This window comes from Diplotaxodon limnothrissa, linkage group LG23, assembly GCF_057381915.1.
Source record: "Diplotaxodon limnothrissa isolate DT_005_m linkage group LG23, D_limnothrissa_male_GT1.1, whole genome shotgun sequence".
Lineage (NCBI taxonomy): Eukaryota > Metazoa > Chordata > Actinopteri > Cichliformes > Cichlidae > Diplotaxodon > Diplotaxodon limnothrissa.
This window is the reverse complement of record NC_140617.1, coordinates 33,407,273-33,419,628: the sequence shown is the minus strand read 5'-3', so window position 1 is coordinate 33,419,628 and position 12,356 is coordinate 33,407,273. Positions and strand designations below refer to the sequence as shown.

Here is a 12,356-nt window from a genome sequence, read left to right as displayed (position 1 = left end):
CAGTTGTAAACAACAGCAAAAAAAATCCGAAATGACTGACTTTCTTTCCCACACCCACATAAACATACATGTTCTGCTTCCTCTCCTTCTCAGCTGTTTTTAAAGGGGATTTAGTACTACGGGGTTCCTTCATTCCTTTAGCTTTATTGTTAAAGAATGCAATTATTCACGCAGAGGTCATAAATCACAGCTTTGCTGTGCAACAGGAGGGCGAGCAAAAGGCGTGAAGAGGCTGTAGAAATGTTAGCAGGCGCATACCAGTAGATTTTTTTTCTTCTGTTGCCCTTTCAAGCAAGTTGGGACAATGTTTAATGCCAGACATTAGTCTGCCATTGAGGTGATATAGGATGACAGCCAGATTATCAACATGAACATTCTTCCAAAATAATTAAGGAGGGAACACTTGGTGGGGGAGTGTGTGCTTATGGCAGAATTGGCAGGTATAACACGGGACTGGGGGCTTAAAAAGTGGAAACAGACAAATAAGCTGACAAGGTAATAACAGATGAGCTACTTCAGAGGGCTTTCCAATGTTCCAGCAGGGACGGATCATAACTCACAATAAAAGCGTTCAAATGTATAGTCATTGAATCAGTGTTATCAGTTAGTAGAGCTACTTGACATTTGTGATGTTATTTATGCCGGCGCTGGATGAAGTTAATCAAATTGCATTTTAAATGTCAGTGTTGTGCGTGTGATATTTTGCATCTGACGATCAAACACTTTATTTATGTCACATTCTTCCATAGGCAGCAAAGCGTTTCATGTTTCACCACTACTACTCCACAGGTACCAGAATTATTGGAGGCTCCTTTGATACGGCTATGTAAGACTTAACCCAAAGCAGACTTCAAAGGACTTTATGTGTCCAGCTTAAAAAAAAAGTGTATCCTTTAGATATACATCTGGTTTTTAAGATTTTGGGTCACCTTTGATGAATGATTTTGGGCTGGACAAGGGGAAAGGCCAGTCTCTGGTTCAGAGAGAATTCCATCACATATAAAGGAATGTCTGATTTATGTCTCCTTTAGTTCACTTTTGTACTCTCGGAACAAGTTCTAAAGACATGTAGTGCAGCCTTGTTGAAAATCAAATGAACTTCTAGCCCTTCCACAGGGGCCACAGTGGAAGGTGGAGTGAAAAGGCTGCCACAATCAGATGCATCTATCTTAAATGTAAAAAATGCTTTATTCTCTACACAACAATCAAACAAAAGTAGGGACTGGCTTGATTGCTCAAAAATAAAGTTCCTCTAAAGCCACTTAAGGTGGCTCTGAAAGTGAGTGAGTCCTGATAGACTCACCAGTTAAAATGTCCAACGTTACAACATTAAAAACCTCATTTAGAATCCATCCATCCGTTCGCTTCTGCTTATCCTTCTCAGGGTCCCTGGAGCCTTTCCCAGCTGTCGTAGGGCAAGAGGCAGGGTACACCCTGGACAGGTCGCCAGTCTGTCGCAGAGAGCCATTCAGAACTACAAGTAATTTAGATTTTTCAATTAACCTATCCCCACAAACTACATGTCTTTGGACTGTGGGAGGAAGCCAGTGTACTCACGCAAACACAGGAAGAACATGCAAACTCCACACAGAAAGACTGATAGTGGATTGAACTCAGGACCTTTTTGCTGTGAGGCAACAGTGCTAACCACCGTGCCACCGTGCTGCCCCTTATTTTGAGTATGGCACAAAAACTATTTTGGCTTCAACTGTACTACTGCTTTAATTAAGTATTTGGATACAGGCTTAAAATGATATTGTAGGTGTATCTATGGTTGCTTTAATTGACAGGTACACCTGCATGGGTATAGGTTTACCTACACAGGTGACTTAAGCTTCAACTCAACCAGTGATGCTGGTGCTTTTTGGAGAATTTTTACTCTCATCAGTGTTTTCATTGGGACATCTAACGGTTTTATTTCATTTCTTTTTCTTAAGTAATTTCCCCATTTTTTTAACATAACTTTTAATTTCCCTGTGCCATGTTTTTCAAACATTTGTTTTCTGCTCTTACTTATAAACTGTTTTTCTTTTAGTCAATTTTCTGTCTTCACATTAATTATTACCTTCTGGCTAAACCTGTCAGTTACTGGTTAACTTATTGGACACCTGGAAGAGTAAGAAAATCAACACATTTTTTGTGTGTAACAAGAAATTTTTTTTTTTTTAAAGAAAAGCAATAAATAAAACACATTAACCCTTTATTTCACATGAATTGTGTGACTTTAAATCCAGCCACCTTAAAATGACTTAAATCTACTGTATCCATTTGGAGATGTATTAATCAAAGTGGGGTTGCATCAACACTAACCAGATACTTACTCTGAATAGCCAATCACCTGAAAAACAAGTTAATACATTGAATGTAGGCTGGACTATCAGAATATCCTAACAATTCATTGAAAAGCCCTCAGTTGAACCTAAATGCTGCAGTAAGAGTACTTACAGGGACAAGAAAGCGAGAGCCTATTTCTCCCATATTGGTTTCCCTTCATTGGCTCCCCGTTAAGTCTAGCATCTCTTCTGTGGGCCAAACTCCCACGAGACAGCCTGTTTACCTTTAGAATAAGGCTTAAAATTTTCCTTTGTAATCAAGCTTAGTTAGGGCTGGATAAGGTGAGGTAAATGGTAAATGGACTGATTCTTACATAGCGCTTTTCTACTCTTTCTGAGAACTCAAAGCATTTTATACAACTTACCCACCCATTCAAACTTCTTCATTCAAGTACTCTCATCTACGCTTTTGATAAAGCTTATAGTCAGGGCTGGATCAGATCACACTGAATCCTCCTTTAGTTACGGTGCAATAGTCCTAGACTGCTGGAGGCTTTCTCTGATGCAGTGATCTCTACCCATTATGTGAACCGAGGCTACACTACACTACATACAATCAGTATTTTAGATGGAAGCTTCAAACATGTCAACCACTGCAATTGGCTTCATTGAGACAGAGGAGTACTTACTTTTTTGCCCATCACACCTTCAGGTCCAGTATCACCAGGTGGGCCGGATAAGCCCTAAAAGTTAAATGAGTGTGTGAGTGACACACTTATATATAAGTAAGTAGTAGACAGAAGTAGTACATTAAGTTAATGTAAATTAATTATGGATAACATAGACCGACATCTTTGAAATAAAAATACTGTCCTGATGTCCTACTGACCTGAACAACAACATGCTAAGGCTGTATGGATAGGCTACACCTGTTGATGTGTACCTGCCACTAACAGTCACTATTTAAAAAATATCATACAATTTAATGATACAAATTTGTCCTCTTTTTTATCATTCTTAAGTGCATTGTGGGATGTTTTGACAGGTGATTTGATACCAAGAGAAATAAAATTTAAATTTACTTGAAGTCCACGATTTCCTCTTGGTCCAACTGGTCCTTCAGGACCCTGTAATAAATGACATTTGTTAAGCTTCATATTCACAAGCAGTGCTTTAGCAACTTTGTAATATTTGAACACATATATAAGATTTGTTTCACAACATTCAAATTGCAACATACTCTGTCTCCCTTAATTCCAGGTGTGCCACACTCCCCCCTCTCTCCCTGTGATAGAATAAAAAGTGTTAGGTGAGTTCTTTAGTATAGCATCATTATGCATAATTTAGGACTTGTATCCCATGGTTTTTCTGTGACACATTTATGACACAGAGTGTAATGCCCAAGGATAACTTTATCATTGTACAATGGGAAATATGTAAACACAAGATTGGCATCAAAGATAGTTGAACAAAGTTGTAAAACTGAAACAAAACTGAACTGCATCACATTTCCAGTATTACTGTATTATATCATGTACGGAGGATATAATTCTGTAGTTTCCCACAAGCATGGGGAAGTTTGCGTAACCATGAAGACAGAGAGAGAGACATAAAGAGAGACTAGAATCTATACATTACCTTCTCCCCTTTGTATCCTGGTTTTCCCTGTGTGTACAAAACATCACGTCAGGAGGATAAAGACGAAGAGAAAAGCGCTGGAATACAGTTAACAAAAAAATACTTCATTCTTCTCATTCTACAATAATGATTTATGGAAGAGCGATGTTAAGGCTTTCACACTGAATTTGTCAGTCTTGACTTAGCCTTGACCTTACCAACTTGATTTAAGCTCACCTCTGCTCCAATTCGACCTGGAAGTCCACCGAGCCCAATCTCACCCTGTGAAAAAGGGAATTTTAGTTTAAAAAGGAAAGGCAGGCCACGTTGTTTGCATGTGCTTTAACTGTGTGAAATAAATACAAGTCTGCACCTTTTGTCCTTTTGGGCCAGGGCTTCCATCCTCTCCAGGACGACCCTTCTTGCCCTGTAGAGAAAAACATTGTAGCAAGGTTAAAGATACATAATCATCGACAGAGTAACATTTCTGTTTGTTAATACTTTGTATAAAATAAATATATTAAATCTTATTTAATTAACTTTATTCCCAGTACAGATAGTGAATAACTGTATTTTACTGTAACTACCTAGCAATACACCTTTAAGTCTGGCCCATGCCATCTCTTGCAGGAGACCCTTCAGCATGTTGAACAGCTGTCAGTGGAAGCGAAGGCCAATAAAATAGCCTTCCTTCTTCCTATTGCTGTGCTGCAATGCACAGTATAACAGCTCTTTTTGTTTAACAGAAACATGTTTCCAGTTCATCACAGCCGCTGAGTCTGGGAGCAGATGAGACAAAAGAGATGTGGTCTGCATGCGAGTGTAAGTCCGTAGACGAACAACCGTCTGGTTGTTTTTGCTGTTTTTGTGTTGTGAACTATGCATGCTCTTACATTGTAAGTATACGCCTTCTTGTGTGTGTCTGTCTTCATACAGTGTTTCCGTCAGTGTGTGCAGATAGACACAGCTTTGGTTTTGGAGCATTAGGTTTGAGAGGGTAATTACGCTGTTCTCATCCTGTGAAAATACATCAAAGAAAAACTGCAGTGTCTAATTGAAGCTGACCTTCTCGCCACAATAAAAGATATCCTCTTGTCACGACATGGCTTTGGCAGGCAAAGGAGGTCTTTCATTGTAACATTGTATCTGCTGAGATGTGTCCTCACACAATCCAAAGTTCACGGGTTGCTTTAACAGACGTGATTCAGCAGATTTCTCATGTACATTTAGATCATTTCTGAAAAAAATCGCTAGAGGAATGTACTCTAACTGCTTCAGGGTTGTTTAAAACCATAAGATTTACTAAACTCCCTCCAAAAATGTGCAAGTAGTCTTTTGGCATAGACACTGAGTTGTTATCTGTGCTGTGCTTGTTATCAAGCAAGCCAGTTTTGGCGTCACTGTCTTTTCAGCACAGTAGAAAAGTATGGATTATGACTGTAAAATAAATGATAACAATTGAAAATTGATAAATGAATTATTAAATATAATTTCATAACTTTATACTACAGAAATTTTTACATAGTGGCGTTTTTTAAATGTCATTCTAATTTATTATTTTTTGATCTGGAAAAGCAGAAAATACAAGCTAAAAATGTAACTGAAGAAAGGCTGTTTAGCAGTGTACTCAAACTGTTTAACTTCTTCTAAATTGTATTTCTCTGAAGAAGATATTTAGAATTCAAATGCTGCAGTTATTTGCTTCTGTTAAACAGAGCTCTATAGTGAGTGACAACCCCAACCCTGGTATGTTTGGAGGCTTTCGGTGGGTGAGGCTCAAAACTTAGAACACTGTACCAACTGTCTAGTAGCCTCTAGCCTCTGGGGCTTTTCTGTTGCCAGCGATACTGGTACATTACAAAAAGTAAATAATGAAGAGGACCAACTCCAAATTCTTTAACTTCATCTAAAATCATCAGGTAAACAGTTGAAACGTGGACATATTTGGGTGTTCCAACATGATAATGATCCCAAACCCACATCAAAACTGGTTTTTGAATAGATAACACAAGCAAGATAAAGCAAACTATTAACTTTTTGGAGTGGGCATCTCAAAGCTCTGACCTCAGCCATATTGAAACTATGATTAAAAACAGGGTCTCTATCAGGAAACCAACCAATTTAAATGACCTATGAAAACAAGTTTGGTCAAATATCCATCAGAATGATACAGGAAGCATCTGGTGCAGAGTTGACTTACTAAAGGACATCCAGCCAAATATATACGTATATATATATATGAGCCAGTATATGTAATTTTGATAGCTCAGTCAATTTTTTAACTGTACTGGCAACAACTTTAAAATTAAACATGCTAACTGAAGTCTGTAAAGTCTGAAAAGTAGCTCTTGGGCTTTTTTTTTTTAGTAATTTCTTTGAGCACTGCAATATTTGACATTTGGGTGAAGTTTGGGAATTTGTGAATATTTTCTGCTCTCAATAATCTTGCTCACTGTACAATGATGGACTACAAGTTATTTGAAAATGGCCATATAACTCTTTCCAGATTGATGCAGAACAGTGATTGATTTTTTTAAGGTTACTGATGATGAGTCTCCTGCTTTGTGTTAACAAATATCTGAATGCTACAGACTAGTGAACATTCAAGATCCTTGTTTTTATAGAGGTCACACCTCTCACACCTGGTTTTGAGCAACTCTGTAAAATTAAATTAAATATTTATCTTTTATTTATATGTAAAATGCAGTTATTTTCCTTGTGTTGTTACATAAGAAAAAAGGCAATGTTACCCAATTTTATTTATCTAGTTACATATTAAATACTTTATTTAGTAATTATTGATTATTGGACACTTTTCTGCTCCATAGATGTTGGCATACTCACAGCAGGTCCACTGGGTCCCCTCTCACCCTTCTCACATGCACATTTGCTCTGCAGGGGGCACTTCAAAAAACAAGAGAAGAAGAGTGAGATGGACCATACAGGGGCATATATAACAAAATATGTCTGGAAAAACATGAGGCTCAAGACTTACCCCTTCATCAGCCACAGCCGTCTGTGATGGAAGAAGCAGAACAATATCAAGATGTTGTAACCTTCTTTTTTTTTTTACATATATACAATTCAACAGAGTAGCTCAAAATTGAAGGTAAGACAATATTCTCAGTATTCTGGCTTCAAAACACACATCTAAAGACACGTCTGTTATTAGAGGACCTGAGTGTTGCTGTTCAATGGGAACTAAAGATAAAAGACAAGTTCTCAGCTGGGACAGGACTACATGATTATGACATACAGATGCTGACTGTACAAGGCAATGAGATGAAAGTCGTGAGTGTAGATGCTGCTGGGCTGTTGCATGCCATGAGAATTCAGTCTGTCAGATCCAGTGTTCTGGGAACCTCGGTGCAGGTTTTCCATAAAGATTTTCCTTTGTCATGTGTACCACCTGTGTCAACAGTAAAGCTTAAGTTTGAAGCCTGAGTGGCATTTGAGGGGCTTGTTGAATGATGAAGCATGCTTGCATGGGTTTGCTGTGTTGCTGTATTTACTGCACCCAATTTTCCCACAAAGAGTTATAATGTGAAGCACATGTTGCTGCCAGTAGCCTGGAAGCATGTCTGGAGAATGTTTCAGAGCAACACATGCTGCAATTGTCTTGGCAGAAATACTTATAAAAGTTAACTTACCTAACTTAAGTCAACATAAAATGTTTCTTAGTTTCATCACGTTTCTCTACAGAGTTTTATTGCTAATGATAGCAGATCTATTACCATGGCAGCCGGTAGCAGGTGTACATAGGGGATGCAATAAGGCAAGAAATCAAAGCAGTGGGTGGTAACAATGGCAGCAGCAGTGGAAGTGCTTATTCAGTGCCTTGAGATACTAAAGACTTTTGATTTGGAAAGCATCTGTCTGCATAATGGCTTTTTGAAGATTTTATCTGTCATAATTCTTTTCCCCTCTGGAAACAGGCAAATATCAAACATACATGCAATTTCACAAGCAGTGTAAGAGCCGTAGGTATATGGTTTCTAGCCAGTTCAGAATGATAACTTGTAAGTCTGAACATGCATGAGCGTAGGCTTTTCTTCCAAGGTGCTTAAATGAAAATGTATTTAGAAAACTATAATTGGGCAATTTATATTTTTGTGCCATGAAAAATTAATTGCACCCTGCATGATTTCTTAGCGTTAGTGCGTATTTGTCAAACCCCCAAAAAGCAAAAAATGAAATTTTGCATCAGGTTAAACACATTTTAGCATGAGAAAAAGCAACATGAATAAATACAAAATGTGGTTCTTTAATGATTATTTAAGGGGGGAGGGGGGGGGATCCAAAGCTTAGTTCATTTTCACTAGGCATGCCCAGGCTTGATTAATGCCATACTCGATAAATCCTGAAATCACTTAAAAGGAACCTGTTTGACAAACCTGTTTGCTAAATGATCTCAGAAACTAACACATCATGACTCTTTCTTTAAAAAAAACAACAACAAAAAAAAACTGTTGAAAAACAATGTCAAGAACAGAGTCTGGAAAAACTTTGGACTCTACTGACCCACATGAAGAATTATTCACAAATGGAGAAAACTAGAAACAGTGGTCCAAAAGTGCCTCAATAACTAATACAACAGGTCACAAAAGAACCCAGAACAACATCTAAATGTCTGTAAAGGTTCTCAGTCATCAAGGTCATCGAAGTCTAAGGAGGGTCATGGACCCCCTATTGATCCTCTACCTTATCACACGAGCCAAGGTGTGAAAATGGTGTGGGTCACAATCCAAGCCAAGGTTTCAGGTGAACCCACTGACCCACACCCGTTTTGACACCTTGGCTCGTGTGATTAGGTAGACGATCAGTAGGGGGTGCATGACACTCCCATAGGGCTTAAAATCTGGGACTCTCTACGAACTCAAGAAGCTTCTCGGATGAGAGGTGAAACGTCTTCAAGAAACTTAAGAAATGCAATCTTCACTTTCCTCAGTTAAGGTCAGGGTTCAACAGGAAGAATAAGCCTGGACAAAAATGGCATCCGTGGGAAAAGTCCAAGCCAGAAAAACACATAAAGGCTTGTCTCATAGGAAGGCTTGGGCAGCATTACAGCTTAATAACTTAAATCATCATTTTGTGTTTACTCTGGTTATCTTTTTTAATATTGAAATTTGTTTGATTATCTGAAACATGTAAGTGTGACAAATGCCAAAGACTAAAAAATCAAGAAAGGGGGCAAATATTTTTTTTTATTGCAGTGTACCATAAAAAGCTAATAAGCCAGTCTGTAGCATACAATCCAAAACAAGCAAAAACTAAATGTTGTTTTTACTCACAATTTCTTTAATAACTTTTTCCGCAACGTTTCTGTCCTGCAGGTTGTGAAGGTAGCGGGAAGCTGGAGAGTTAGCAATTAGCTGCAGCTGTGCTTTATTAGCCAGCTCGTTGGCTTCAGGCGTGATTCCTATGGCAAAGAAACGGACACCCTGGTTCTTGGCATCAGCCACAGCTGAAAATATGTCTGGGTTCCTTGGGTGAGAGATGCCATCAAAGAGCAGAATGGCCACCTTTACGCTGCTGGTATCTGACTCTTCTGAGTAGATGCGGGTCAAGTTAGTGATGGCATAGGTGGTGTAGGTGCCGTGGCCAATATACACAATTGGAGAAATTCGGGCCTTAAAGTCTTCTGTGCCTCGCCACTGTTTGAAAGTCTGCTCTATGATGACGTGACTGCTGTACTGAAGGAGGGCTGCACGGGAACTCAACCCCCGTCCAGTCTGCAGCCGCAGGCCCTGCAGCCGGTCCATCAAGTCTAAGGCAAAGCGCTTTTCCTGGGCATGGTTGTCCTTGGCACTCTCTGAGCTATCGATAAGAAAAGCTATCTCCAAACTGCAGTCCTCATCAACAAGCGCTGAAAAGAGAGGAGTTAGGCTTTATGAAACATGCAATAGCAAAAATATCAGCTGCCTTAAACTGAAATCTCTCAGCTTTTAAATATTAATGAAGCTATTAGTGAAGAGGCAGGAGAAAACAAGACAAGAGAGCAGAGACGACACGTAGCAAAGGGCCTCAGGTCAGAATCGAATCGCATTATATTATATTATGTTTAACATATTACATTATGTTATATATATATATAACCAATGAGTGATATCAACTAATGTTTAACATTTAAAATGCAGAGCGTAAAGGACCAAGTAAGTATTTAGCAAACAAAGCACATGTTGCATTTCACTGTTACAGGACAGCTGTTAAGCTTCACAGCAAACCTCTGGATACAATGAATTTTCCTGTATTTGTTGGCTGGAAATTTTCATTTTAATGATACCAGCCAAATGCAAAGACCCCACTGATCACAGTCAAACAAATTTCATTACTAGGGGTGACATTTTTATCAGACTGTCCTCTAGAGGGGGGAAAGGTGATTTATTAGGTTTATTGACTGTTATAGGCTGATCGCTTTTCCAGAACAGTGTGATGACTTTGTGAATGTGACATGTCATTTTAAAAAGAAAATAAAAGTAACTCAACTTGCTGCACCAACCTTGGTGGAAGGAGGTCACAGATCTAATACAGGCTGAGGATAAATCACATTAATCTTCACGGGAATATGTCACAGAGAGAATGTGCCTGAGGAAACAGGACTCTGAGCGAATAAAACGTTTGGGTAACAGAGCACTGAATGGTCACGAGGGAGATGGATGATTCTGAGAAGCCTCAGAGATACGATCAATCCAGGTGGATTGCATCCTGCAGCGATGTCCTTGTTGAATATCATGTTCTACTTTTTACACCTGTAGCTGTACTGTTTCCTTACCTGAACAAATTCCACACCACTTCCTCCAAATTAGAGTATTAGTGGAAAAGAAAAAAAGTAGACTCTGGTTTTCTTAGAAATTCTTGAAACAAAAAACTTACATTTGCCATTTGGAGGTATGAAGTTTGAAGAATATATTTTGTTCTTCTTCTTAGGGGTTACCGCTGGTTCTTCATCGCCTTCTTCATAGTCCTGTGCCAACAGACCCTGAAGTCCCCACAGCAGCAGGAGCCAGTGCATGGAGGGGACCATGACTTCTCTAACAGGGGTAAAGGAAAAACGATTAAAAAAGAGATGCATTTGAATACTGCGCACAAAACCCTGTACACACTCACAGAACAAGCTTTAACAAGCATAAATGTTTAAGACTCAGCCATCAAGCATGCATACCTTGCAGTGTTGCTGACTCCTTAAGAACTTGTGCCCTGTACTCCGTAGCTCTCCTGGCAGTGAAATTCAGGAAAAAGTTTAAAATAGGACAAATAAGAATTTCTTCAGTCAGAGTAAGTTTGATTCCATGTCCTGTGCGTCATGTTTATTGGCCTGTTGCAGAAGTTGTTGCAGAGTCTCCAGATGCAGCAGGCAGCATATGGTCACACCAGAAGCTGAAGCAGCAGTGAAAAACCCCAAACCTTTATTCTGGCTCTCATGGGACTCCCATAAATTCAAGCCATCCCCAAGCTTGCATTAAATGAAGAGAAGTCCGGCCCTTTTTCTGATGATCGCTCCCTTTGGGTGAGAGTGTGGGTGGGGTAGAGAGGCAGTTACAGACATTCTAGAAAGACATGATCGAGCAACCAGTAACCTTTCCCTCTAAGCTCATTTTTTTGTAATTGCTGGTTGGGTTCCAAGTGAGTATTTATCCGTGTTTTCAGTGTGTTTTGTGGCAGTAGGGCAATTTAGGACATAAAGATAACGATATTATAATATGTCTGGTGAGAAAATGGGCAATCTATCTAGTTTTTCAATATACAAGATGCCTCACTCATCCAAGCACTTTTTATACACCTAAGTGCTTTTTTGTGTTATCCTTGCCCAAGGATACTTGGTCATCCAGATTCGAGTACCCAGAGCTTAAACCACCACCCTTCTGATTGGTAGTTGACCTGCTCTACCTCCTGAGCTGTAGCCTCTCCACTGGTGTTACTCTATTATCTAACTGTCAATATGACTGGACCATTGAAGTCCAGGTTAGCTATTTCAGGTAACTATTTTGCCTCTTGGAGCCACTGTGAACTCATTGCAGTTTATAGATGTATGACAGAAGCTCATCTAAAAATGTCCCATTGACCCCCTGCTGTACATGTTATTAGCCTTCCATCTAAGCCAGTAGTATTTATTTTAATATTATTTTAATATTTATTCATATTTGTGTTTACCTGATAATTGTAAGTCCAGCCTTTTAGCTCAGATTTTGGACCCCACCATTAACAGAGGTAAACATTTAGCTCATTGTTTTTTCTGTCTGAATATACCGCTAATGTATATTGGATTTTTAGAATCTATTTGTGGCTAAAAGGAATAGTAAGAGTAAAAGAAATAAAGCTTGAAGTCTCCATCAAGCCAAGGGAACAATCACTCCATGGTCATTTTCTGTAGGTTAACCAGTGCAAGCAGCCCCGTTGCAAGATCTCGCAAAACAAACTCGGGATCTCGCAAAACTTTTGCAAGATCTTGCAAAACAAACTCGGGAG

General features: G+C 39.0%; 1 protein-coding gene across 1 annotated transcript in view; it reads right to left on the bottom strand.

Annotated features, from left to right (window-relative positions):
- LOC146608550 (uncharacterized) overlaps window positions 1-10,914 on the bottom strand; it is a 31,476-nt gene extending 20,562 nt beyond the window's left edge. The window contains exons 1-10 of the mRNA XM_085347444.1: window positions 10,764-10,914; window positions 9,182-9,756; window positions 6,886-6,906; window positions 6,735-6,794; window positions 4,264-4,317; window positions 4,128-4,172; window positions 3,912-3,938; window positions 3,514-3,558; window positions 3,356-3,400; window positions 2,963-3,016 (exon numbers count right to left, since the gene is read on the bottom strand). Coding sequence (XP_085203570.1) covers window positions 2,963-3,016; window positions 3,356-3,400; window positions 3,514-3,558; window positions 3,912-3,938; window positions 4,128-4,172; window positions 4,264-4,317; window positions 6,735-6,794; window positions 6,886-6,906; window positions 9,182-9,756; window positions 10,764-10,914 — 1,077 coding nt within the window. The remainder of the gene's footprint in view (window positions 1-2,962; window positions 3,017-3,355; window positions 3,401-3,513; window positions 3,559-3,911; window positions 3,939-4,127; window positions 4,173-4,263; window positions 4,318-6,734; window positions 6,795-6,885; window positions 6,907-9,181; window positions 9,757-10,763) is intronic.
- Between the last annotated feature and the right edge of the window lie 1,442 nt (window positions 10,915-12,356).